The sequence below is a fragment of the Melospiza melodia genome, chromosome 3 (genome assembly GCF_035770615.1).
Source record: "Melospiza melodia melodia isolate bMelMel2 chromosome 3, bMelMel2.pri, whole genome shotgun sequence".
In the NCBI taxonomy this organism is placed as follows: domain Eukaryota; kingdom Metazoa; phylum Chordata; class Aves; order Passeriformes; family Passerellidae; genus Melospiza; species Melospiza melodia.
In genome coordinates this window covers 119,526,069-119,548,922 of record NC_086196.1, presented here as the reverse complement: position 1 = coordinate 119,548,922, position 22,854 = coordinate 119,526,069, and the positions used below count along the sequence as shown (strand labels likewise).

The following is a 22,854-nucleotide window of genomic DNA, read 5'->3' as shown; positions in this document are numbered from 1 at the left end:
GAGTTCTCTGGGCAACTGTTTCAGCTCCTCCCCTGAGTATTGGCTCTGTGGGGAAGAAGGACACCAAGAAATGGGAAATGTGACTCATGTCCTGAGTACCTCTTGTCCTGGCAGAGGGATGAGAGAGCTTTACTTGGGTTTTTCTGGTGGTGGTATCTATGGTTTTGTGGGGAAGAGTCAACATGTGCCAGTCTTGTAGTTGGGAACTGTAAGCATCTGTGTGTGAGCCTTTTGTGCTCCTCTTGAGAGTATTTTTAATAGTATCTTTATTGGTTTTGAAAAAATTTGTATTTTATACATTGTCCATAAATCAAATAAAAGCTTACTTTTTATAATGTGATGTTGGAACAGGAACAGAAATTTTGATACACGGTTAGGTCTGCGCAATTGCAAATGCCAGCTGTGCTTTTGACTTAAAGCCCTAATTCAAATCTCTCCTGTCTGACCAGCAGCAGCAAGATTAGTTACCAGAGAGGGGAATCTATACCCCAGTTTTAGACAAAACACACTGATTAAAGTTATTTGTGGGCTGAGTAACACAAGCCTTTGTTTGGACTGCTGAACAGGGCTATGTTGAAACCTGCAGGAACAGGACTCACTCGCATTCCTGTTGCTGTTGCTTCCACATTTCTAGTCCACAGCATCATCTGATGATGCTGAGCCAGTGGTGAGTTACCAGCTGAGCATGCAAGTAATGTTTTACTTGGACACCTGTTTGATCAGACAACAATATCTCCGTGTGTCCTTGCACAGCTGGGGGAAGGCTGCTTGACAGGCGCTTGGGGTGCAGTGTCCCTGGGTGGGCTGGGGAGAGCTGCCTGCTGGGGGCTCGCAGGATGGGCACTGCCAAAGCATCTTGGTCAACTGAGGTGGAACTAAAGATCATTTTAATCATACTTTGTGTTTAGAGGGTGAGATCACCACAATTGTATAAGCTCTGAAGGGTAGAACTTGTGCTTAGCTGGTGTTTGAACTCCAAGAAGCATAAATTTAAAGTGTTGAACATTCAAGGTCTAAGGCAAAATTTTTGTGTTATAGTAGCAATAGTCTGTCCTTGAGGAGGAAAGAAAGAAGAAAAACTTAGTTTATGTTATTTAAAACAACTCTCTTGGTTTAAGCTGTTTTTTCTGGTTAAGTGATGATGTGTGATTGGTAGCTAGATGCTCTATGATCACTCATGCCTGGTATTAAAGAATAAAGCCTAGATAAAAAAGACAATGAAGTTGAAGTGCAGATAAAAAAGGGGGGAAAGTACTGTAAGCTGGTTTGTCACTACATTAGAGCAAGAGTCTCTTCTCATGCTGGCAACCATCAGCAGCTGGATAAAGGATGAGTAGAGGCATGTCTCCATTGGTGTTTTAGTTCGTCTCAGGAGTTTACTGTGGTACTGAACATCCTGGTTGTCTGCATTTATGGCACTGCAAGCCCAGGCACCAAACTGCATCCTATTCGGATGAAACCAACCTGGAAGATGCTCCTTAGAAAAACACCTGATACTCTGCAGCTGTGAATTCATATTCAGTCACGGAGACCAGACTGGAGCTACATGGTGCAAACTAGAACTAGCAAAACCCTCCAGACGGTGCACAGTATGGGCTTAAAATCTTTACAATTAGTGAAAAAGAAAAAAAAAACCAAACCAGAAATATCTTAAATTGACCATTCAAGTCTTCTGTAAGATGTCTTTGATTTTGAATGCATAATATTTTGTTTGCCCTACAGTGAGTTCAGCGTAATTCAAAATATTGTAGGAAGGACTAAAAAGCAACAAAATGAAGGAAGTGTGTTACTTAGAGTTGAAAATTACATAGGTGTTTTCATTTATCATTTTGTTCCTGAGGTGAAAATTATTGTTATATGCTCCTTATCCCACCACAATGTTAAATTATTGAATATTTGATAAGACAGGAAAATGAAATTGAAACTAAATATCCATGTAATTGAAAAAGAAAAAAGTAAAAGTGCCCATGATAATTACAACATATTATTTAGCAGAGTTTCACTCTGTTGTCTGATCTTAGATCCACTAATTCCTTAAAAATGTCTTAACAATCAGATTATCACTGGATTGAAAGTTCTTGAACATCTAGATTGAAACCACTGCAGCTGAATTAAATGAAGATTGCATGAGCAGGACTCGGTGACCTTCTTTTATTTCTTAGATGAGTTTCCCAACCTCTGGAGATTCATTTTTTGTATAAAATATTTTGCACAATCTGAAATGAAGGCTCAAGTGCCACGAATGAATGCTTTGAGCTGATGACCCCAATTGGGAAATAGCAGTGGCAGCATGACCATGCTCATTCTCCCAGCTATAATTGTTCAGGAAGTTTTGAATTTAAAAACACCTGAGCTGCATTTTGTGTCTGAATTTACAGCCTGACTAAAGCTTTCCTTAACTCCACTTCTTGCTTCTTTGCCAAAATAAACAGGCTGATCTTAGCATGTGACTGTGGTGGTTTGTCCTCTGCATGAGCTTCTGTATAGAATCTGTAATTATGCTTAAGGGCTGGTCCTGGGAGCTGTGATTCTGCATAAATTGTTTTCAGTTTACTTTCACTTCAGATGTATTGAGACTGTGTGTGCCTGTTCCCAGCCCCAGGGGTGGTTCTCTTCTCTTGCCTGTGCAGAGACAGTGTTTGCTCTGTTGCCTGCACATCGACATCGACTATTGAAAACCTTAAAGCTATCCCAGGATTTTTCTAAAATAGGCATTTGGCTAAGCCTGGGCAGAAAATTTATAACCATTTTTGTGGTGCTGCTGGTTGGTAATTTTTACTCATGGTTGGCTTTAACAAAATCATTAGCAGGGATGCACTTTCTTGCAGCATGCATGTTAAATTAATAAATAACATTTTATATGTGATGGGGATGGGCAGTAACATTCAGGTAATCTATTTGAGATGAAAATCAGTTGATGAAATGAAGTTGGACTTTGATCTCGATCTTCTGAATAAGAAGTGAGTGTGATGTTCTTGAGCTGCATTTCCTGTAACTTGAAGAGAGTGTGATGTTTTTGAGCTGGATTTCCTGTAATTCATGGTTCATAAAAGTATTGGAGCTATGGGAGCTGCATCAGTCCATTTAAGATAGTGAATCAGTAGTAAGAAAAACAAGCTGTTTGTCTTCAGCTGTGGCAGAATCTGTGCAAAGATTAGTCCAGAGTCTGTAATCTGCATGACCCTGCACCAAGGTTTAGGAAGCCTAGAACTTTCTCAAACCTTGCAGAGAGCAGTGTCTTGCCAAAAAATGAAAGAGTTGAACTGTGGTCAGGATGTGGCTGATGTGGAAGTTGTTATGGCCTGCAGCTTTCCCTGCTGCCAAGATCCTGTCAGTCCTAATAGCAGATTTTGTCTGGTTTGCTGCTGGTCAGATGCCAAGCCTTTACAGTACTCAGCCTTCTGTGAAAATACAAACTATTCGTGAACAGTACAAGAATTAAAGGTTGTTTTAGAGTCACAGAATGGTTTGAGTTGCAAAGGACCTTTAAAGAGATCAAGTCTTACCCCTCTGTCCTCACTAGGTTGTTCAAAGTTCCATTCAACCTGACGTTGAAGGTTTCCAGGGATGGGGCATTCACAGCTTCTTCAGGCAAACCTCATTGCAAAAAATTTCTTTTTTACATCCAGTCTAAATCTGTCCTTTTTTAGTTTAAAACTGTTGTCCCTTGTCCTGTTACTAGGGGCCTTGATAGAAAGTCTCTCTCCATCTTATAGGCTTCCTTCATATATGGAAAGGCCACAATAAGGTCTTTACTGAAGCTCTCTTCTTTCTTCTGAACACCCTCAACTCTCTCAGCTTTTCTTCATAGGAGAGATGTTCTAGCCCTTTGGGAATTTTTATGGGTTTTCAGTGTATTTTATTCCTAAATTATCTACTCCAGAAAATTCTTTTGAGATTATGTAAATGATCTTTATCTTTTGTTGTAATTACTGGTTTTTTGTCTCATAGTAATGGGCCTTCTATACTCATCTTTCCAAGGAAACAAATGGAGTTGCTGACAAAACACGTTCTGTGTCACTTCTTGGAGTAGCTTTCTTGTCTTTGCTGTTAAAATTGTCTTCAATGACTCTCATGATCTCATGATGTTAAAGAAAGCTTTCAGTCACCTCCCTCAGAATTACTTTTATCAATGAGATCTGTGAACTTGGAAACAGGTTCTATTTTTTATTTATTTATTTGTATACAGTATTTGAGTAGATTTTGACAAGAATCTTCCTTTTTTAGTTGCGTGTTTCTGAAGAGAGGGTTTCTCGTGAGTTCACTGGTCTGTTGCAGATTGTCTGTGTTTCAGCTCATTGCTTATAAACTACACCCATGTAATAAGTACAAGCTGATATGGAGAGAGGAAAAAGCAGGTAATGTAAGTGTTTTTAGGAACTAATTCTGTCTTTGGAAGAGTTATGGATTCTGTACAGCAAGGGATGGCAATAAACATGGATTACACCTGTCAATTTGCATATGCTGCTGCTTGTCATTAGTTTCTAGTATTTTCTCCTCTAATAAAGTAGCCAAATCAAAGTTAGTACAATTTGAAAACATCTGATATACTTGCTATTTGTTATACTGGTACTAAGTCAGAAAGTACAAATATATTTTTTCCCTGCCCAGGCTCTTTGTATTGGTTTGAGGTCAAGCATCTGAGATTTCCTGCACACCCTCTAGCAGCCTTTGATGATGCCATCTGAAGTGCTTAGTTTATTTGGCTTGACTTGGCTCCTGGCTGAGTATGTATTCTTAGTTTCCTAAAATATCAGTCCCATTTACACTGATATGTACCAGGATTTTGGCAATGGTTTTTATAGTTGTACTTTAAAAATACTTACCAGGCAAATGTGTCTCTGTTCAGTTATTTATGCATATGTATTTATCAAACTGATCAAACTCAGTGCAGGTTGGTTGCTTGCTTATTTCTGTATTTACCTCGTTTCATTTGATTATTCTGCAGCGAGAGGGTTATACAGCTGAAGTTCAAAACTTGACAAGACATGGGTTCAGAGGAGAGGTCAGAGGGTGTGTGGGTCACCCTCAGGAGCTCCTGGGGCATTTCTGAATTATTCACGGAGGCAGCCATAGAGAACCAAGTTACTGATAGGCTCTGGCTTATGATTCAGCTCTTGACATTCTCTGCTGGAATTGTAGGGCTGCTTGAATGTCAAGGGCTTAATATCACTCATCTAAAAGCACAAAATAGATGGTACTGTCACTAGGTAGTGCAGGCTTTCTACTTCACGTATTTTTCTGAAAAAATATTTAAGTTGTGAAGAGTTCTTGAATTGCTGGTGAATTAACAAAAATACAAAAGCACTCAAATGTGGGATTTGTTTTGTGGTATATTTTTTTTCTGTTTGGCTTGGGTTTCCCCCCCCTTAAATCAGTGGTTAGGAATACTGTTCTGATTTTTTTGTATGGAGAGTATGAACTTTTTTTGGGTTTTTCTGTGTTCATATGAGTTAGAATAAATTACTGGGATTCAGTCTATCTCAGCCTCTTTTTGAATCAACTGGACAAAAGCTGGTATAAAATGCAATATATGCTTGCTTTAACTGGTACAAGGCCCTGCTGGCTGCACCAAGATGTGCTTTAGCCAGCATTGATGGTGGTCTACACAGGATTAAAATTCTGGTGTCCTGATTGCTTGTCATAATGGTCAGCTTCTGCAGTTCAGATTATGGAAGCCAGTGACCAGGTATTGGTATTTATATGATAAATAACCAGTATTTATGGTAAGTGATCCATCTCCTTTTAAGCATTTGGGAATCAAATTAAGGACTTTCTTAGTGGTTTATTTGCATAATTAGATTTTCTACTTTTTGTGCTGGAGGTGAGGTCCCTTGTATTTGATAGATTTAGGCCAATTGGTTGCTTTTGTTTTGCCTTGTATATGAAGCTCAAAGAGAGACTGTTGGGTGCATAGGCTTAAGAGAGAATAAACATAATCAGTTCTTGTATTAGGTCACCTGAAGATGAGCAATAGCTTGGCAGCAGCACATGCTGGGTGGGGAAACAGGGCACTCTACTTTGACAGTAGGAGAGTATGAGATGTTGAAGATGAATGGGTGGGGAAGGCTGAAAAATGACATAACCGGAGGAGAATTTAGAGTTCGTTAGCTTAGAGAGAGTCATCCTCAACCTTCAAGAAGCATTTGCTCTTTCTCATGTTTACACTTGGAAAAAGTGGCACATGAGGATATAAACAAATACACTGTTAAAGTGCTAGTTGAAGGAGTTTGAGGCTGCTTATGGAATATGATTTAAGCCATTATGCTTGAGTACTGCAGCCAGTGGTCACACAGCATGACTACTGCTATGGAGAGTTAATTCCAGATTTCACCTCGTCTGCCTGAACTACTCCAGCTAGATCTGCAGGAGTTTATCCTATGCGTTCTTTATATATTATGAGATGGCTTAAGATACTTTTGATTTTGCTTTGATTCTTTGTCTGTTTGGTGACTTCTGCCTTGGTATGCTTTTTCTTCCCCTCTTGCTGCCTGCTGGTTTCACTAGGGCTGACTTGTAAAGCCTGAAAGCATTACATTTAACAACCTCTTTCAAAAGTGTTTTTATAGCCTTGTTAGTTCTGTTTTTTCTAGTCCTCATTTCTCTTTTGTAATGCTTCTGAAGTGGTGTCCAGACAATAACTGAGGAACTTTTTCTTTAATTTTAACTTTGCTGCTCAAATTTGACACTGTTTTTTGTGTTTTGATACTTTTCCTCTTTCTGCTTGTTGCTATTACTGGAGTAGGCATTGCTGTTGGTTGAAAATGCTTATGCAGATCCCCTTGGCATACTTAATTCTTGGTTTGTCAGGAAACTCCACTCAGGTTATTTTAATGAACAAGAATTGGGACAAAGACCTCTCTATTTTCTTAGTAGGAACTAAAATAAGAATAACATTCTTGAGAGAACAGCAGCTTAAAAATTTGACAGGAGAGCAGGAATCACAGAGGAAATCATCACATCTTGCTGATTCTAAATGAATTGAGCTTTAATTTCTCAGTGTCACAGTCAAAAGACCACAACCTCTGTGGTTAAAATTTTACAAACTTACAAGCTGTACAAAATTCCTCCCGGTCTTGTATAACAGCAGTTGAATTGGACAAGTATTTGCTAGTTAACATACCATATATGTTGCTGTCTTCCTTTGCTAAGTCTCATTTGATCTTCCATCTTCCCCACTCCTTGTCCTCTTGTCACATGGTACAGTTCATGAGAATATTTGCTGTTTGTCCTCTGCTGGTGTGCCACAAGTGATCTTTTACTGTGTACAGTCTCTCTTGTGGACTCATTTCCTCTGCCACATCTGCAGAGTTGGTATGTTTGTTAAAATTGCCGAAACTGTCCTTCCTCTGCCTCCAATGGCAGATTTCCTTGTTCATGTGAGGTTTATTTTTATTTCTTGAGCAATACTGAGAATTTTGCTCTTAGTAAACAACACCTGAAAGACACTTGGCCTTAGAGAAATCTGTTCAGTTGATGTACAAATTATTTTGGATAGGCTTCCTATAATAGGTCTTTTTTTAGTGGGCTACAGTTTTGTTATATTAAAAGTGCACAGACTTTCAGAAGTGTTGACTGAGTCAATATGATGCATTTGAAAAAACCATAAAACATATATTTCAAAACTGAGGGTTCTTGGGCAATGCCTGTATCACCTCATTTTCAGGATAGTAACATACATGAAATTCAGTTGCTGGGGGGAAATTTCCTACCATTAACTGAATTCCTTCTTTTTAACAGCTTATTTTGATGCAATAGCTATTTAAGTATTTGCAGATAAAGCAGTATTTTTTTTTTTCAAAACACCTGTTCTTACTCAGACCATCTCCTGCCCTGGATCAGTACTTCTCAAGGTGGTCAGGAGGAGAAGAGGCCGAGCAGGGAGCAAGGCCAGGAGAGCAGCTGGGCTGAAATGCCTCAAGCAGCAATTAACACACAGGAAGGTGAGATGGTTTATAGGAAGCTATACAGGTCTTTGGCTAATCCTGACCCTACAAGACCCCTTCTTCTGCTCCTTAAAATTTGTTTTTCCAGGAGCATGGATGTTCCAGAGGTGTTTTCAGCAATTGCAGCGGTCTGGCTAGAAGGACGTCCCGGCTAGACAGCCAGCAACCGCTAGCAGCACAGGGGCACTTAACCCGATAGCCGGGCTGCAGGCCAGCGCCTCAGGCCATCGCCCGGCGCTACAGCTGGCGACGGTGCCACATGCAGGACGAGGCTCACTGATAGCTGCAACCAGCAGAATAAGAAAGCAAACCCCAACTGCGGTGAAATCCACCTGTTAATGAAACCCAGGGAAACCAGCAGAAGAACATCAGGAGGGAAGGATTACAGCAGTTTTTAAAGGGTGAGGGGTACAAGGGAGGAGTCAGTGTCTGCACCAATGAGGACACTGTGGGGGGTGGGATCCAGGGGACTGACATGAGGAAAACACCAATAGGGACAATTGGAAGGAGGGGCCCCAGTGCCTGAGCCAATCATTCAGCTCTCCAGCTGGAAGCTTCTAGTAATAAAGGAGGGAGTGGAGAGTGAGTGGCTGGCACCAGGGTGGGGTTGAGAAAGGATACATTTGGTTACGAAGACAACCGGGGTGGATTTGGGGTAACTGAAAATAACTGGACAGGAGGGAGGAGTTGGGGCAGAACCATTACAAGATAGGGGGAAACAGAACATTCCAACCTAACACAGCGCAACATCTCCCCCTTTTTTGTTTAAAAAAGAAAAATAATTGAAAGTCTAAAAAGAAGTAAACTGAACTTGATTAGTATATTCAGAGTATATGGAATATTGCAGTTTTGCTTTACTGATTGGGAATTGCCATGTTTAATGTAGAGAAAATAAGTTTTCTCCTTAGCTTAACGCATGAGGGACTGTCTTGCCTTTTCTTATTGAATAGCAAAAACAACAGCAGAGAAGGCATTTCCTATGTGAATGTTAAATAAGTGAATACAAATTCAAAAGAGTGGTTCATCTGGAAATACTACAAAAATCAGTTTCTGGTTGCTCAGTATTGAAAATATGCTGATATATGCAAATACACAAAGAAGAAAATAAGCGTGCTATGAGAATAATTTCATCAGCTGTTGTGCTCATGTTGTCCCAAGCAGTCAGAGCAGGTAGCTTTAAAACAAATTTTTATTTAGTAATTCTCAGATGTGGACCTCAGATACTCTGTTTTACATGCATCCATCTGCAAAGGTTGTGACAATTAACAAGTTGGGGTTAAGATTTTCAAATCAAGTTGGTTTTGGAGGTACTTCTGTGCTGTGCTGTATTGCAGTCTATTTCTTCTTTTCCAGTTTGGCAGAAGTCCCTGCCTCACTGAGTTACTTTACTGATGTTATTTTAGGTATGAAAAAGCTGCAGTGTGACATGAATAAACTAGAATGTGTTAGAGCAGAGTTTTGTAGTAAATTGGAAAAGTAAAGAATAAAAATGGTATTGGTTTAATACTGAGTTAAACAATGGAGCTATAACTGTATTGTAATTAGCTCAAATAAAAATAAATCTCTACTATATCTGCAGTTCATTTGAAATACTGTGTCACCTGCAGTAGAATGTTGCACACTGCCTGAGCTTTGATTTGGAGAAGTTTCAGTTGAGCAGTAAACTAGGGTTGCGTAAGTAATTTGTCTGACAGTAAGGAACCACTCTGGATGAATGTTTTTCTCTGTCTAGTCTCTTCTGTATGTTTATAGGACCTTTCTCAGAGCAGACTCATGTGCCTGCTGTAATCAGCAGAATTTTGGGCAGCTCTTAAGCACACAAGTGCAAGGTGGTTTTAATATTAAAGCAACATTGTTTTACAATGATAATTTACTACTATACCTATTCTAATTAGTTTATTTTCCTTGGACTTAGCCATTTTAGTGAGTTACTGTGAGTTATTTAATGAAGTCTAATTTTTCATTTGTTTTAATTAGTTAATTGAGCAATCAGTACAGTGCCTCGGTTTAGCAGACTGTTCATAGGATTGTAAGTAGGATCAGATCATGCAAATGCCTGCCTCTGAGCTCTGGCAACAGGTTTAAAATTGCATTAGTATATTTTGCCTTTGTAGAATTCTTTCACCAGATGGTGGCGTTTGATTTCTATTTAAATAGTCTATAACACCCAAATGCAGTTGTATTACATTATTTTAAAATCAATACTACTTAGGTAAACATAAGTGGGAGGAGCATAGTGTGTTAACTTTCAACTGAAGAATTCTTAGTTGTTTCCTATACACAATGTGTTACATAGATAATTTCTTTTTTTTAGAAAAAAATGTCATTAAGCATTCTCCAAACGGGGGAATAATAGTGCAGAAAAAAAGTTACAGAAATATTGGTGGGTGTTTTTCTCTGAATCTGGGCAGTGATTTTTCTTGCAAGTTGTTTGAACACTAGATCTAATGTTTAGCCAGTGCTGAATGTGTTAAGTACTCTTATTGATAATTAAGGAAAGGTCTACTACTACATAACAATTATAAAGAAATAAAATCTGACATTTGAAGGAATAGCTATTAAGTTTACCAGCTTCAGGCAAAGGCTCATTTTATATTGCTATCCCTCTTGTGCTCAACAGAGAGAAAAACTGCAATACTCCTGAGGTCTTTCTATGTAGAAAGAGGAAAGGGCAGCTGGCTTCCCACTTCTAAGCATAACCTCTGCAAATTCTCCTCTTCGTTTTGGAGATGTCTTAATTGTGGAGACCAAAATGATCCAGTAACTTAAAATCAATTAATGTAGGTTAAGTGCATATATACAAATACAAATGTGGATAATAAACTTATTTTGTCTCCTTTTTTGGAAGCATTGTCCAGGTTACTCCTTGTGTTTCATGGTGTTGCTATCAAATTTGTTGCCTTAGAGCTTTTAGCCTGGGCATGAATCTCTTTGCTTTCATTGTTTTCAGAAATGGTGTGCTGTTTTAGCAGGGTGATGAACTGCATGTAGATTGGATTTAGATGGATGCAGATCGGGACAAAAGTTGTTCCCACTGGTAGTTCCTGTTCATATAAAATGCTGGTCTGTAAACTGGCTGTTCAAGAGCTTGTTCAGGACTAGGCTTCCTGCACCTGTCTCAAGGCAATGGCACAATACATCAGATGAGGGTGTAAATAATAGAGCAGGTAATACCTGGTAAGTTTTGATATCCAATTTCAGTGTGCTCCCTGCCAGAGTCCCAGCTGACAGAGATGAAGTGGTGCTAAACCCAAAATGTTACAACTGGTTTTATGTCACTTCTCAGCCAGAAGACTGTATTTATTAAAATTAATTGTCCCATTAATAACTGACTCACTTGTATTTAGATTCCTTTCATCCAATGGCATCTTAGATGCTTGCAAAGCCTCAGGTACTTTTCTTAAATTTGCATTTCCTGGTGGTGGCTCAATTCAACCACTGCTCGGTCCTTCAAGAGGATTTCTTCAGCTTGTGACACTCTTCTGTCATAATTTATTGATGAAGTATGTAGTTGCCTTTAAGAATATGTAAGAATGCAAAAAGCCCTGTCAGTGAACAAAGCAGAAGCATCTGGATGTGAACTGGAGAGGTTGGATTCCTACTTCTGCTGAAGTTTTGGCAGTAATTTTAGGGTTTGTTTCTCATGCAGCATGGTTATGTCCAAAGCCCTGACCATGGTACTTGGGGTGTAAAAGACAGCCTTGTTTTTAGTGGTTGTGTGACATATCGTTTAACTACTATTTTGAACTAGCATTTTAAAAGCAAATGATAGGTTTGTGAAGAAATGAAGGCTTGGTTATATCCAGAAATAAACTCGGCTGTTTAGAAACTATGCCCACAATGGCAGTTGAATCTAGAGGTCAGGTCTGGCTGGAAAGAAATTCCTTTTTCAGTATCGTAAAATAAAGAAAAAATGGCCAGCAGCCAGTTGTGAGTGAAGACAGATGTTGTTTACAGGATTTATCGTATAGTGATGGCAACACATGATGAAGATGCTATTTTGTAAAGTTCATGGGCTGTGGCAAAAGGGTGGAAGTATACAGGAGAAAGTGTGATACTGGAGGTTTTAGAACATAACTTTCTGTGTGTAGTTAAAAGAACTTACTATGTTTTGTACATGGGAGAATAGTAAATCACAAGTTTTCATCACTATTTCACAATAAAGTTGCCAAGGACTAAGACAGCTTGCTGTTAACTAAGACCAGCAGCATTCTCAAAGAGATCACAGCCAGCCTTTTTCTTCCCTTCCAACTTTTCTGACCTGTCCTTGGAGGCAGTAAAAAGCAGATTATGTGCAGCATGTGGTGACATATCTTCTGAGGGGCAATGTCCTTTTCTGCTTGTAGTTGTACAGCTTTCTGGCTGGCCAATCACTCTTTTCCTTGCTGCTGCTCATGGCAAAGGGATCGGTAGCCTTCATTGTTCGTGAGAAATTTTCGATCTTCTTTTTCCTTCAGATAGGGGAAAAGAAAAATGTGGGACACTCCCAGGCTTTCCCTAGACTTCTGGAGTTCGTTGCCAGTGTTTTCTTTGCTGCTTGGCAGGCTCATTTCTTTCATGCTAAGAGAGGCAAGTTGCACCTTGGTGGTATGAGATTACTTTTTACAAATTTTGGAATCACTAAAACATGTCCGTTTAGTAGGTGAATGAGTTTTAGAGAGGAGTAAGGAACAGCAAGGAGAAGTGAGCCTTTTAAGCTGAGTGGACTCTGTTCTTTTTAGGGTAAGGACTATAAAGTAGGTTTAAAAGAAACCAAAACCAAGCCGACAAAACCCCCCCCAAAACAACCAAACACTAAAAAAGGGACCAATTCAGCATATTTAAAATGGCACCATTAGCTATTCAGAGTGTGCCAACCTTGGCAATTTTCCTGGTTAGCTCAGTGAGTATTGCGTGCAATCAAGTACTCCCTTTTAATTGAGAGCTTATTTAGCTGTATAACTTGAGGAGCATAAGGTTTGAATATGTAAGCCTTTGCATCTTTTTCACTTGCAGATAAAAATTATTTTTAAAACAATTTTCGTATAATTTTTAATAGAAAATAAGATTCCTTAAGAGGAAGACCTGTAATGTTATAGTATCACGAGGGTCAGCCCTTAAAAGACTTACAGGATGATAAATCAATTGAGACCAAATATATTTGTGGGTTATTTGAAAGCCATATGTTCAGCCACACAAAAATAGTGAACACATTAATTTGTCTCAAATGCCAAGAGACTGGATTTCTGCTCACATGCCTCAACGTCTGCTGTTGCAAAAATACAAATATTTGCACACCAGCTCAAATACAGACAACTAGCCATTAGTCATATGTCCCAATATATATATATGTGTGTGTGTGTGTGTGTGTCTTTACATATGTATTCATATATGTGTATATACACACACTCCTAGTATAGTCTTGGCTTTGAATCTATCTTGCACTTCTACTTTGATCATGAGATAGACTCCCTTCTTGATTCACAAGTTAGGGAAGCTGGATAAAGAGCTTCAGGGAGCAGAGTGTGGATCCTATGAAAAATGATTGTGGTCTTCAGTCTTGTCCATGCTGAAGTCCAAGGGGTGTCCTCTGTAGGCGAAGCATTGCGAGCTGGCTCCAGTCTGCAGGGGCTGTCTCCTTTCATACTGAATAATAGATGTAAACATAATAAACTAAAGTCTGTGTCATAAATCCTGTTGGTTTATTCAATTTGCATACAAAGTGTTTTGATTAATTTTAATTTTATTTTTTCTTACAGGAAATACTGGATAGATCCCACAATGGAAGACGGGAAGCCCGTTTGGGCTCCACACCCAACTGATGGGTTTCAGATGGGGATGATTGTGGACATTGGTCCTGACAATTTAACTATTGAACCTTTGAATCAGAAAGGCAAGGTAAGTGTGTCACAAACAAAGGAACAGAGAAAAAATACACAAAGAAACCACCTTACCTGTAGGCCACGTCTTTGCCCCTATCTTCAGCTGCACACAGCCTGAAGGAGTGAAAAACCAGCTTTCTGTTCTAAGTTTGGCTAAGGATCTTTGTTCAGCTTGAGCTTGTATTGCAATGGACCCCTCACACTGACAAGAAGCATGTATTTGTCAGTTATCTGCACATGCATTGAGTATGTGCTCATGAAAGAGAGGAGGCTTGAATCTCTGTAGCCATTTGATTCAGTACTGTATGCTTTATTTTTCTCAATTAGACACTGATGAAGAGCCTGCTGTTAAGATTAGCTTCTCTCTTTTTCCTTACATGCATGGGAAGGGTCCTACAGGGATGTGCTGGGCCCTGGCTAAGATTAGACACCATTAGACTGATGAAGACTGAGAGATGAATCCTCTTATCTCAAGTGCCTTGAGAAGTAATATGATAAAAAAAAGGTGCTGTGGAATTGCTACATCAAATTAAAGTCAAATAAATGTAACTTTTAAAATGAAGACCTACTTCATCCTAATTAGTGTGTTCCAATGGCTTGATTTATCATGACATCTTTCGGACTCATTATGTCGTAACTAAATGTCAGTTTTTGCAGGAAGCACCTTCAAGCTATCAATTATCCTAATTCAAATGGTCAGATTCCTGGGTTGTACTAGCTAGAATAAGATTAGCATTGCCTTAAAAGTTGTGGTTTCAGTCTTTTTCAATATATTTTTTGTGCCCTTTCTAATAGTTTTGGTTTTTCTTGTGTTCAAGGATGTAAAAAAGACAACAATGTGTTTTGTTGTCTTTTTTTTATGTTAGCAGTAGGAGAGAATGCCTTGTCACAGGTCAAAAGGTTATGCAGCAGTCCTTCCTTTTGGGGGAATGTTTATAGGCTTTCTTTTTTGTGCATCTTGGACAGGAAGTTGATTTTGCCTTCCTTAGAAATACAAAGTAAGTATAACAACTGATTTTTGAGTGAGAGAGATAAAGTGTATAGGTTTAGTAGTAGCAGTAGTATTCATTTGTCAGTTTGAGGAGGAGCAAGATTATTCAGACAAGGATATTAAATATTCCAGATCTATGGCTAATATGAAAATGACTTAAATAAATTTCACCCCCACTGCTGTTTCTGTTTATATTCCCCAATGGTCCTGATGCCATAAGGAGCAAAAGACTTTACTCTGAGACAGAAGCAATAATAATGATATTTCTGAGTCACTATTTATTTCTAACATATGCTCCTTTCAGGGACTATAAATAATATAAAAAAAAAAAATCAACAAAAACCAAAAAATGATCCTAAAATACAAATAGTTTGTTTCATGGTTTTCTCAACAACAAAAAAAATCTCGTTTGTCTAGGGAGTTTGTTATTCTGCTGTTGGCTGTTTTGAATTAAGCAGATCAATTAAGAGCCTAATGTTCATTCAGCTAAGGGAACAAACACTTCACAGTCTAAATAGAGATTATGGTCCAGTATTTTAAACTATCAAACTTAATTGATTAACCATATATTAATAAAGGTGGACTGAAAGGTTTTCTTGGTTACCTTCTCAGTCTTTTCAAGGTGTCATTGGTTTCTTTTTCAAGAACTATTTCTCATTTGTTTTTGGCTTATTAAGACGACTCTGTCCTTGTGCACTTAGACCATTCATTTGAAGTAGTCAGCATTAATACTCATTATCACTTTGTTTTCTTAAAATGGTAGTTCAGAAGTGCTCTTCAGTAAGAATGCATGATCCAGCAGCTCTGGAGTTGCCCATGATAATTACAGGGAGGAGAGGAGTAACCTGATCTTGTAAACATATCCCGGCAGTGTAACTTATTATTATTTTTTAATCTGGGTCATTACCATGTCATATGTATTCTCTGTAGGCACTGGTAGCTTGCCAGAGGTCACAGTCTGAAAAGGAAATGTGTATGCATGTGTTTGATTATTGCCTTTTATGACACTGTTGTCAATAGCTGCAGTAGATGCTGCAAGGCAGCAGTTTCACCGTGTCTTAAACCCCTCCCTCCCTTGCCCATCCGTGGCCAGCTCTGGCACTGCAGAGTGGCACCTCCCAGCTCCGAGCTGTGCGTGACACCCCAAACGAGGTCAGAGAACAGATCCAACTGGAAGAAGTGGAAAGTTTTCAGGATGGCAGAAAGCAGTAGAAGGGGGGCAGAGGAGCTGAGGCCATTGTGGTGGCAGGTTGCTTCACATTTCATTATTAAACCAAGTTACCCAGTCCAGGCTCTGCGAAGGTCCAACACACCAATTCACTTAAACCCCAGCAGGAGCAGTTTTGGGCACCACAGCCCATGCCCAAGTGTTTCCAGCTCTGTGCAGAACTGTGTGTCTAAGGGAGCTGGGGATCTGAGTCACTCAGCCTGCCCTGCATGTAGAGTACGGTGAGCCACAGGAGTGTTTTACTGGAACAGAGGATGTGTGTTACATGATGGGAACCTTTTCCCAAAAGTAGATCATTGGCTTGTAAGGTTTATAAATGCCAGGACTGGAAAATAAATACCAGGAAAAAACAGCTGGAGAAACTGGAGAGGCTTTGGTAATGAGCATGGTCGCACCTAGAGCTGGAGTCCTGCCCTGAGAACAGGCTCCAAACTGGATTGGTTGTACCAGAGCTGGCAGTCCTGGCCCATGGCCCACCAGCAGTCACCTGCTGGTGGTACAAGGAAGCAGGCAGGTAGAGAGGGAATCAACTGTTAAATTCAACTAGTATTGTGCTTTCATTTCTCCTTAAAGTGTTATTTTCTGAATGTACTGGGATTCGTAATCTTGGATCCTGTTGCATATATCTTCTTTTTCTTTGAGGCTAAATCAAGGAGAAGGCAGATGACAGTGAAATTGCTAAACAGGGGATTTACTCTTTTCTTGGAGGTAGCAAATGTAAATAAAGTGATTAGGAAGAGATGCAGTGGAAGGGCTTGCACCTTGAGATACCATTCTGGGCACCATGGGGCCCAGAGGAGTAGGGGGCAGGCACTTCTTAGAACATCAGCAGTCATGAGTTTCTGGTAGTCACTGGGAGGGTGTGAGGTGCTGCAGGCACTCGCTGACACCCCTCCTGCCATCGACTGAGAGACACCTTATGTCTCCGTGCCATTTCTAAAGGGTCATGCAAGGCTTTATGGGCCACCTGCTCTGGTATGCTGTGAATAACCAGAAAGGTATTTTTCCCAGCTAAGTATAAAAGAATACATGTACTTTGAAAGTAAGGATCAGAATGTTCAAAGTTCAGTGCTTCAAGCTAAGGTGGTTTTGTTTGTTCTTTTTTTTTTTTTTTTTTAACAGCGAGCACAACTTGCTTGCACAAGTGAGACATGCTCTTGTCTGTCTTACACATGGTTTGTTCTGCTGTAGGTTGATTTTGGAAATACAGCTGAGAGTAGGGATGTCTCCTGTCTGTATCTGGAAGGTATAAAGGAAGGCATGGTTACACGTATTGGATTACATGGTAGAAAGAAGATCCTGCTTGAATGGAAAGATATCTTTTTTCACTCATCTAGTTTCTGGGAGAATAGTTAAGATTGCCATTGGATTTCAAGGGTTGCTTCATTACAAAGACGACAAAAAAAAACCCTTTCAGAATGCCCTAAACCTTGTTTTGCTTCCTAAGACCATTTTATTGTCTCATAAGATTAATACACTCTCCACTCCCTTAGAACAAACTTGTCCGAAGTTATGATTAATGCAAAACTCATTAAGCCCCTCAAGTATCTGAAGGGCTTTTTCCTTAAAATAATTGTTTAAAAAAATTAAAAATAGTAAAATATAGTAAAGAATTTCTTTGAATATTTTCTTATTGATAGATTAGATTATTAGCTTATTTTCTTTTTAAAATACTAGATTTTAATACTTGGAGCTGTGCATGTCTAGCTATCATACTTATCTACGTGACAAGTACCTTACCTTACATAAAGTATTCCAAATGTGATGTACGGCATTGAAATTTTATTTTTTACATGCTGAAACTGTACCTATGTTCTTATCTAAAAAAGCCCAGCGGAAAAGCATTAACTTTCAGATAGGAGATAAGACAGCATGACTTCTCTGAATTGTTTTTTTTTTTTTTTTGGGGGGGGGGGGGAGGGGTTTGTTTGTTTTTTTTCCTTTAAATTTATCTTGACTCAGAAGGCTTAGTGGTGAGGACATTGAAAAAGCCATTCCTCTTCTGGGTTAGTTCTAGCATGACTGACTTTAGCTTCAGAAATGTTAAAGTATCAGAAGGTTAGGAAGAGTCTCACAGAATAGCTGGGAATCGTGTTTATTCTCTCCTGTCTTTGTTATTGATTAATGGGTTTACACATCAGCAGACAAGAACAAGAAGTGAAGTTACATTTTTGTGAAGCTCATCATATTATTTTTAAACTTTCCCACTGTTTCATGCAGAGGGAACTGATCATGTAGGGAAGTGTTGTATTCCAATACATCTTTACCAAACAGGATTTACCTTCAGTGTTGACAAACTTGTAGAGAAAATGATGATGATGATACGTAGCTACGGTAATACTGTGAGAGGGAGGAAAGGGTGTGGTGAATCTCTGCCCTGCTAAAACTCTGAATAGCAGCAGGCATCTTTCTGAGGTAGGTAAAGACACTGAAGGCTTCCATGGCCCTCACAAACTCTGATAAAGAATATTTTGGAGGAAGTTGGTGTGATGGATGTTCAGATGTTCCATCGTTATCGAGCAGCCTTGTTTCTCTTAGGAAAACATCTTGTACATACTTTTTTGCATTAGATCCTGACAAGGGGATGACAAAATATATTTCATTATGGCTACAAATTGCATACTTTATGATAACTTGGTAGGGAAGGGATACTGTAGATTTCATGCTTTCTGTCTGGCAGCAATTAGTTCTGCTCTGAGACATTTTTAACTATTCCCACTTCAAAGAGAGTTGCAATTTGTGGCTGTTAATGATGGTGTAAGCCCCAGGACCTCTCAGACTGTTGTGCCCAAGAAAATATGAAACAAGTTGCTGTCTTTCTCCTAAATTTCCCCGTGAGATGTTTCTCATGGGACTACCTCACTGAGTACAATGTTAAACAAGCAAACATGTTTGTTTATTAAGTTCATTCTTTAGATCCAGTTGGTTGCCTTTTCAAATATTAGACTAGACTTCTTGTCTCCATTTCCATGGGGAAAAGGAGCCTGTGCCTGCAGTGGCATGGTGGCTGTCATGTTTAATTGGTACAACAGGGGTTTTGTTCATTCATCACTGGCTCAAACGAGCTGTTACTACAGTAAACAAAAAAAAAATAGATTTAAAAATCTCCTTTGTACAATAGGTATTTTTGTGCAGATGCTGTAATGCATGCTTGCTTGGATGTTTTTCCTTCCTTTTTACAGCAATATAAATTATGATTTCTGGAGATGAAAAAAGAAACAAAGATGCTTTTGTTATAAATTTTTCCAGTTTGATGTGAACACTTGATAAATGGTTGTTTTGTATAACTGGAATACAAGGGTTGAAGGAAGGTCTTGTTTTATTGATTTATTGAAGAAAAAAAACCAAAAAACCAATAACCAAAGCTACAGTATTTGGTGATACAGAGGACGTTATGTATTGAACATTAATATTTTAAGTAGGAATATTTTAAAACAGACTATCATAACAACATCACAGTCCTTTGACTGAACGAATGATTTGCATTTTATTCTTTCTTCCTTGCAAAACTGAGGAAATTGTGTGTAATTTATAATGCTGTTACATCTGCATCACTTTTTTAGTCTTATCTTTTGTATTGCACAGTATGACATGCAATTTTCCACCTGAGAATCAAATATTATGGCACTAAAATATATATTACAGTGAATTCATTTTTATAATGTAGTGTAGTAATATAAATGCAGCACTTTTTGTCTGCATCTAGTAATTCAGTAAAATTTCCAATTCTGAAGTATAAATCTGGTGACTTCATTTGAAATCATGCATAATTACAGTGCACTCACTTGTATGATTGCATGAGATGTCTTTGAACTATATTTCTATTTTATGGAATTCTGACAATGTTTATGTTTCTTATCTAACAGACTTTCCAGGCTGCTATCAACCAAGTGTTTCCTGCAGAGGAGGACAGCAAAAAGGATGTGGAAGATAATTGTAAGTTATGAATTTAAAAATAAATTTTGCATTTGAAAAACATATATACAATGAAATGAATATTGTTTCCTTACAAGCTTCCTCTTTCTTCCTGGTTGTCTTTGTTTGAATTTATGTATGACCTTTGCTAGTCCTTTAAACTTCTCAAAGGAAGCCCATTTAAAATATAATTTATTCTGGTTTTTAGTTTTCATATGAACACTTTAGAGGAATGGACAGTTACCTAATTCCCATATAGAACTGTTGCTTAACTTCAGAAATATTCTGTTCAGCATTATGGGTGTAACTATACTTTTTATATGTGACAAAAGACTCAGTGTCTTTATCAGCACCTGTATTTGTACAGCATTTTCCTGCATTTAAGGAATTTCTCAGATAGCATTCATGTGGAAGTAGAGGTAATGGAATATAAGTTTTAAGATTACCTTCCCAAAACTGGGGATGGGAATCTAGACCTATCAGGACCACTAAAAAGGATAGCCTTGAATTGAATATAGGAATGCTGGTGGAGAAGGAGTTTTGAGGTGAGCTTGTGTAATAAATGTCACTGTTGATCTGCAGGACTTTTGTTTTATTGAGTATTTTGTAGTTAGGTGGATGGAAACAGTTGTCAAATCTGGGGAGAGGGGAGAGAATACTGGGAAAGCTGAATGAGTGCTGTGATCAGCTTTTAGACAACTGTTAAATATTTTGCTGTTGCTGCACTCTCTGAGCAATCACAGAGCCTCTCCTGTCTTGAATACGGATGAAGGCAAGTCTTTTCAACATTTCCTATAGTGTTTAATGCTTGGTGAAAATACTGAAGACTTTGTAAATAGTGGGCAAAAATACCTTCTATTGTTCTTAGTTTAAAATAAAGGCTAGGGGTCTGGTCTAGGTGATGTAACTTCAGTTCCTGTCCTTTAATAGGGTTTGGTATTTGCATCCCATGACAGGAATTGCAGCTGTTACAGCTCCTCCATGAGAAACAAAAAAACGAGATCTGAGTCTTATGCTCTGACTTAGATGGTGCAGTGTGGTTAGAATCAAGCACATAGCTTTGCTTCCAGCTGCTTATATTTTTGCAACAAGGATGTGGGTTCAAACTTTTCAAAGCTGTTATCTATATTCTCTGTACACGGTGATTGTTAGGGAAATGCAGTTAATCTGTGCATCTGTCCCAATGATTTTACTGAGATGTCCTGACGCTCTATGTCCTGGTCAGGGAATTGAAACGAGATTATGGAAATAATTTAAGATTCCAACAGAATACTATTCAACTAAGTTAGTCAAAGAAATTATCTTCTTTGGCTTTGTGAGAAGATAAAACTTAAAAATCCTTTGTTCAATAATCCCTTCTGTATCAAACATTATTTTAACTTTCCAGTATACTCTAACTTGCTGCTCAGAAGTTGCAGTTCATTTGCAGGATGTGTGAATCCCAAATTCAATTTCCTTCTCTGTCAGAGAGTATTTGCGTTCACCATCATTGATTTCTAGGAAAAACAACTATACTGAGTGCTTATAAAACTGTTCTAAAAAATCCTGAAAGGTGAGTAAAAGGACAGGGTATTGGATAAGACTGTTAAAAAAACCCCAGTTCTACAGATGCAGATCTGCATCTTGCCATTTCTTCATAAAATAATTTTCAATAGAAATCCTACTTTGTGGTATGGGCAGGAGAGCCACTGTGAGTAAATTTGGCATTGACATTCCCTAGTTTTTAGTGCTTCACTTCACTTATGTGAACTATGTGTGTGTGTAAGTAAATATATGGAGAACTAAATGCACATGTATACACTGGTTATATTTAGACACGAGCCATATGAATATTCAGAATTCTCTCTCTCTCCGGTGACTTCCTTTGCCTTTGGATATGGATGCCCCTTTCAAAGGATTTATTCTAAAGAAGATGCATTTTGAATTTGCTGACATAAGCCTTAGTTTGCATGTCTTGAGGTGGTGGCATTCCCTTGGGGAGCATGCTCCTATTGCACATGGAGTCTGCAGGTACAGCTGCTTTAATTGCAATGAGGGCACTGGGGACACAATGAAATCTGGAGTCTTTTGCTTTTGAGATAAGCAACCTAATAAAAAGTTGATGATTAACTGCTTCCTTTAAAATACTGCAAACTCAGAGAGGTTCCTACAAAGATATGGTCAAGGATGTTGATAGACAATTACTATGTAATAATTTCTCATCTCAATACTGAGGATCCAAATGACTTCAAGTTTGCTAATTTTTTACCACACTGTCCCCTCCCAGGCACATAGAGGGGCAGAAGGAGACTTCAACTTTCATTAGAGCAAGCAGGAGTTTCTGTTTCTGGCCCATTTCCTTTTAATGTCTCTTTCTCTTGGGATGACCTCAATAAAAGAGGTGAAGGCAGACCTGCAATTTGTGGTCCCAGTGCCATTTTCTCAGGCGTGTGAGCTGAGACTGAGCGGGGAGGGGAGGACGAGTGTGGCTGTGCAGCACCGGGTGTCTGTGCTCGGCTGCTGCAGCTCCCGGTGATCGTGGGCTTGTGGGGGAATGTGTGTCTGCTGTGCTGGCAGAGGAGGAGCTGTGGGGATGGGGGCCAGCCTGCTGTTTCATGAAGGAGTTGTGCACGGCCACGATTTCAAGGCTGTTATGATCCAAAGGGAGAGTTTATCTAGGGTAAAGCTAAAGCGTGCCTTGTGTGCTTCTGTCAGGGCAGGAATATCAGTGCAAGGGGTTTTGTGGAGGAAGGAGGTTTCTTCTGAACAAACCAGAAGCTACAAGGTCCTTTGAGAAGTGTAAATTATTCCAGAAGTGTAAATTATTTGAAACAAAACTGTATTTAGTCGTGTAATGAAGGGAAGGGCTGTTATTCAGCAGAGCTATGCAAGCCAAAGGGAGGCTGCAACTTGCTGGTGAACCTGACTTTGCTT

At 38.9% G+C, this 22,854-nt stretch overlaps 1 protein-coding gene across 4 annotated transcripts in view; it reads left to right on the top strand.

The window, feature by feature from the left end:
- The window catches only part of MYO6 (myosin VI), a 103,327-nt gene that overhangs the window by 16,080 nt on the left and 64,393 nt on the right, over positions 1–22,854 (top strand). For all 4 annotated transcript variants that reach the window (XM_063152888.1, XM_063152886.1, XM_063152885.1 and 1 more), the window contains exons 2-3: positions 13,685–13,823; positions 19,893–19,962. In XM_063152888.1, the coding sequence (XP_063008958.1) occupies positions 13,707–13,823; positions 19,893–19,962 (187 nt within the window). In that variant the 5' untranslated portion in view covers positions 13,685–13,706. The remainder of the gene's footprint in view (positions 1–13,684; positions 13,824–19,892; positions 19,963–22,854) is intronic.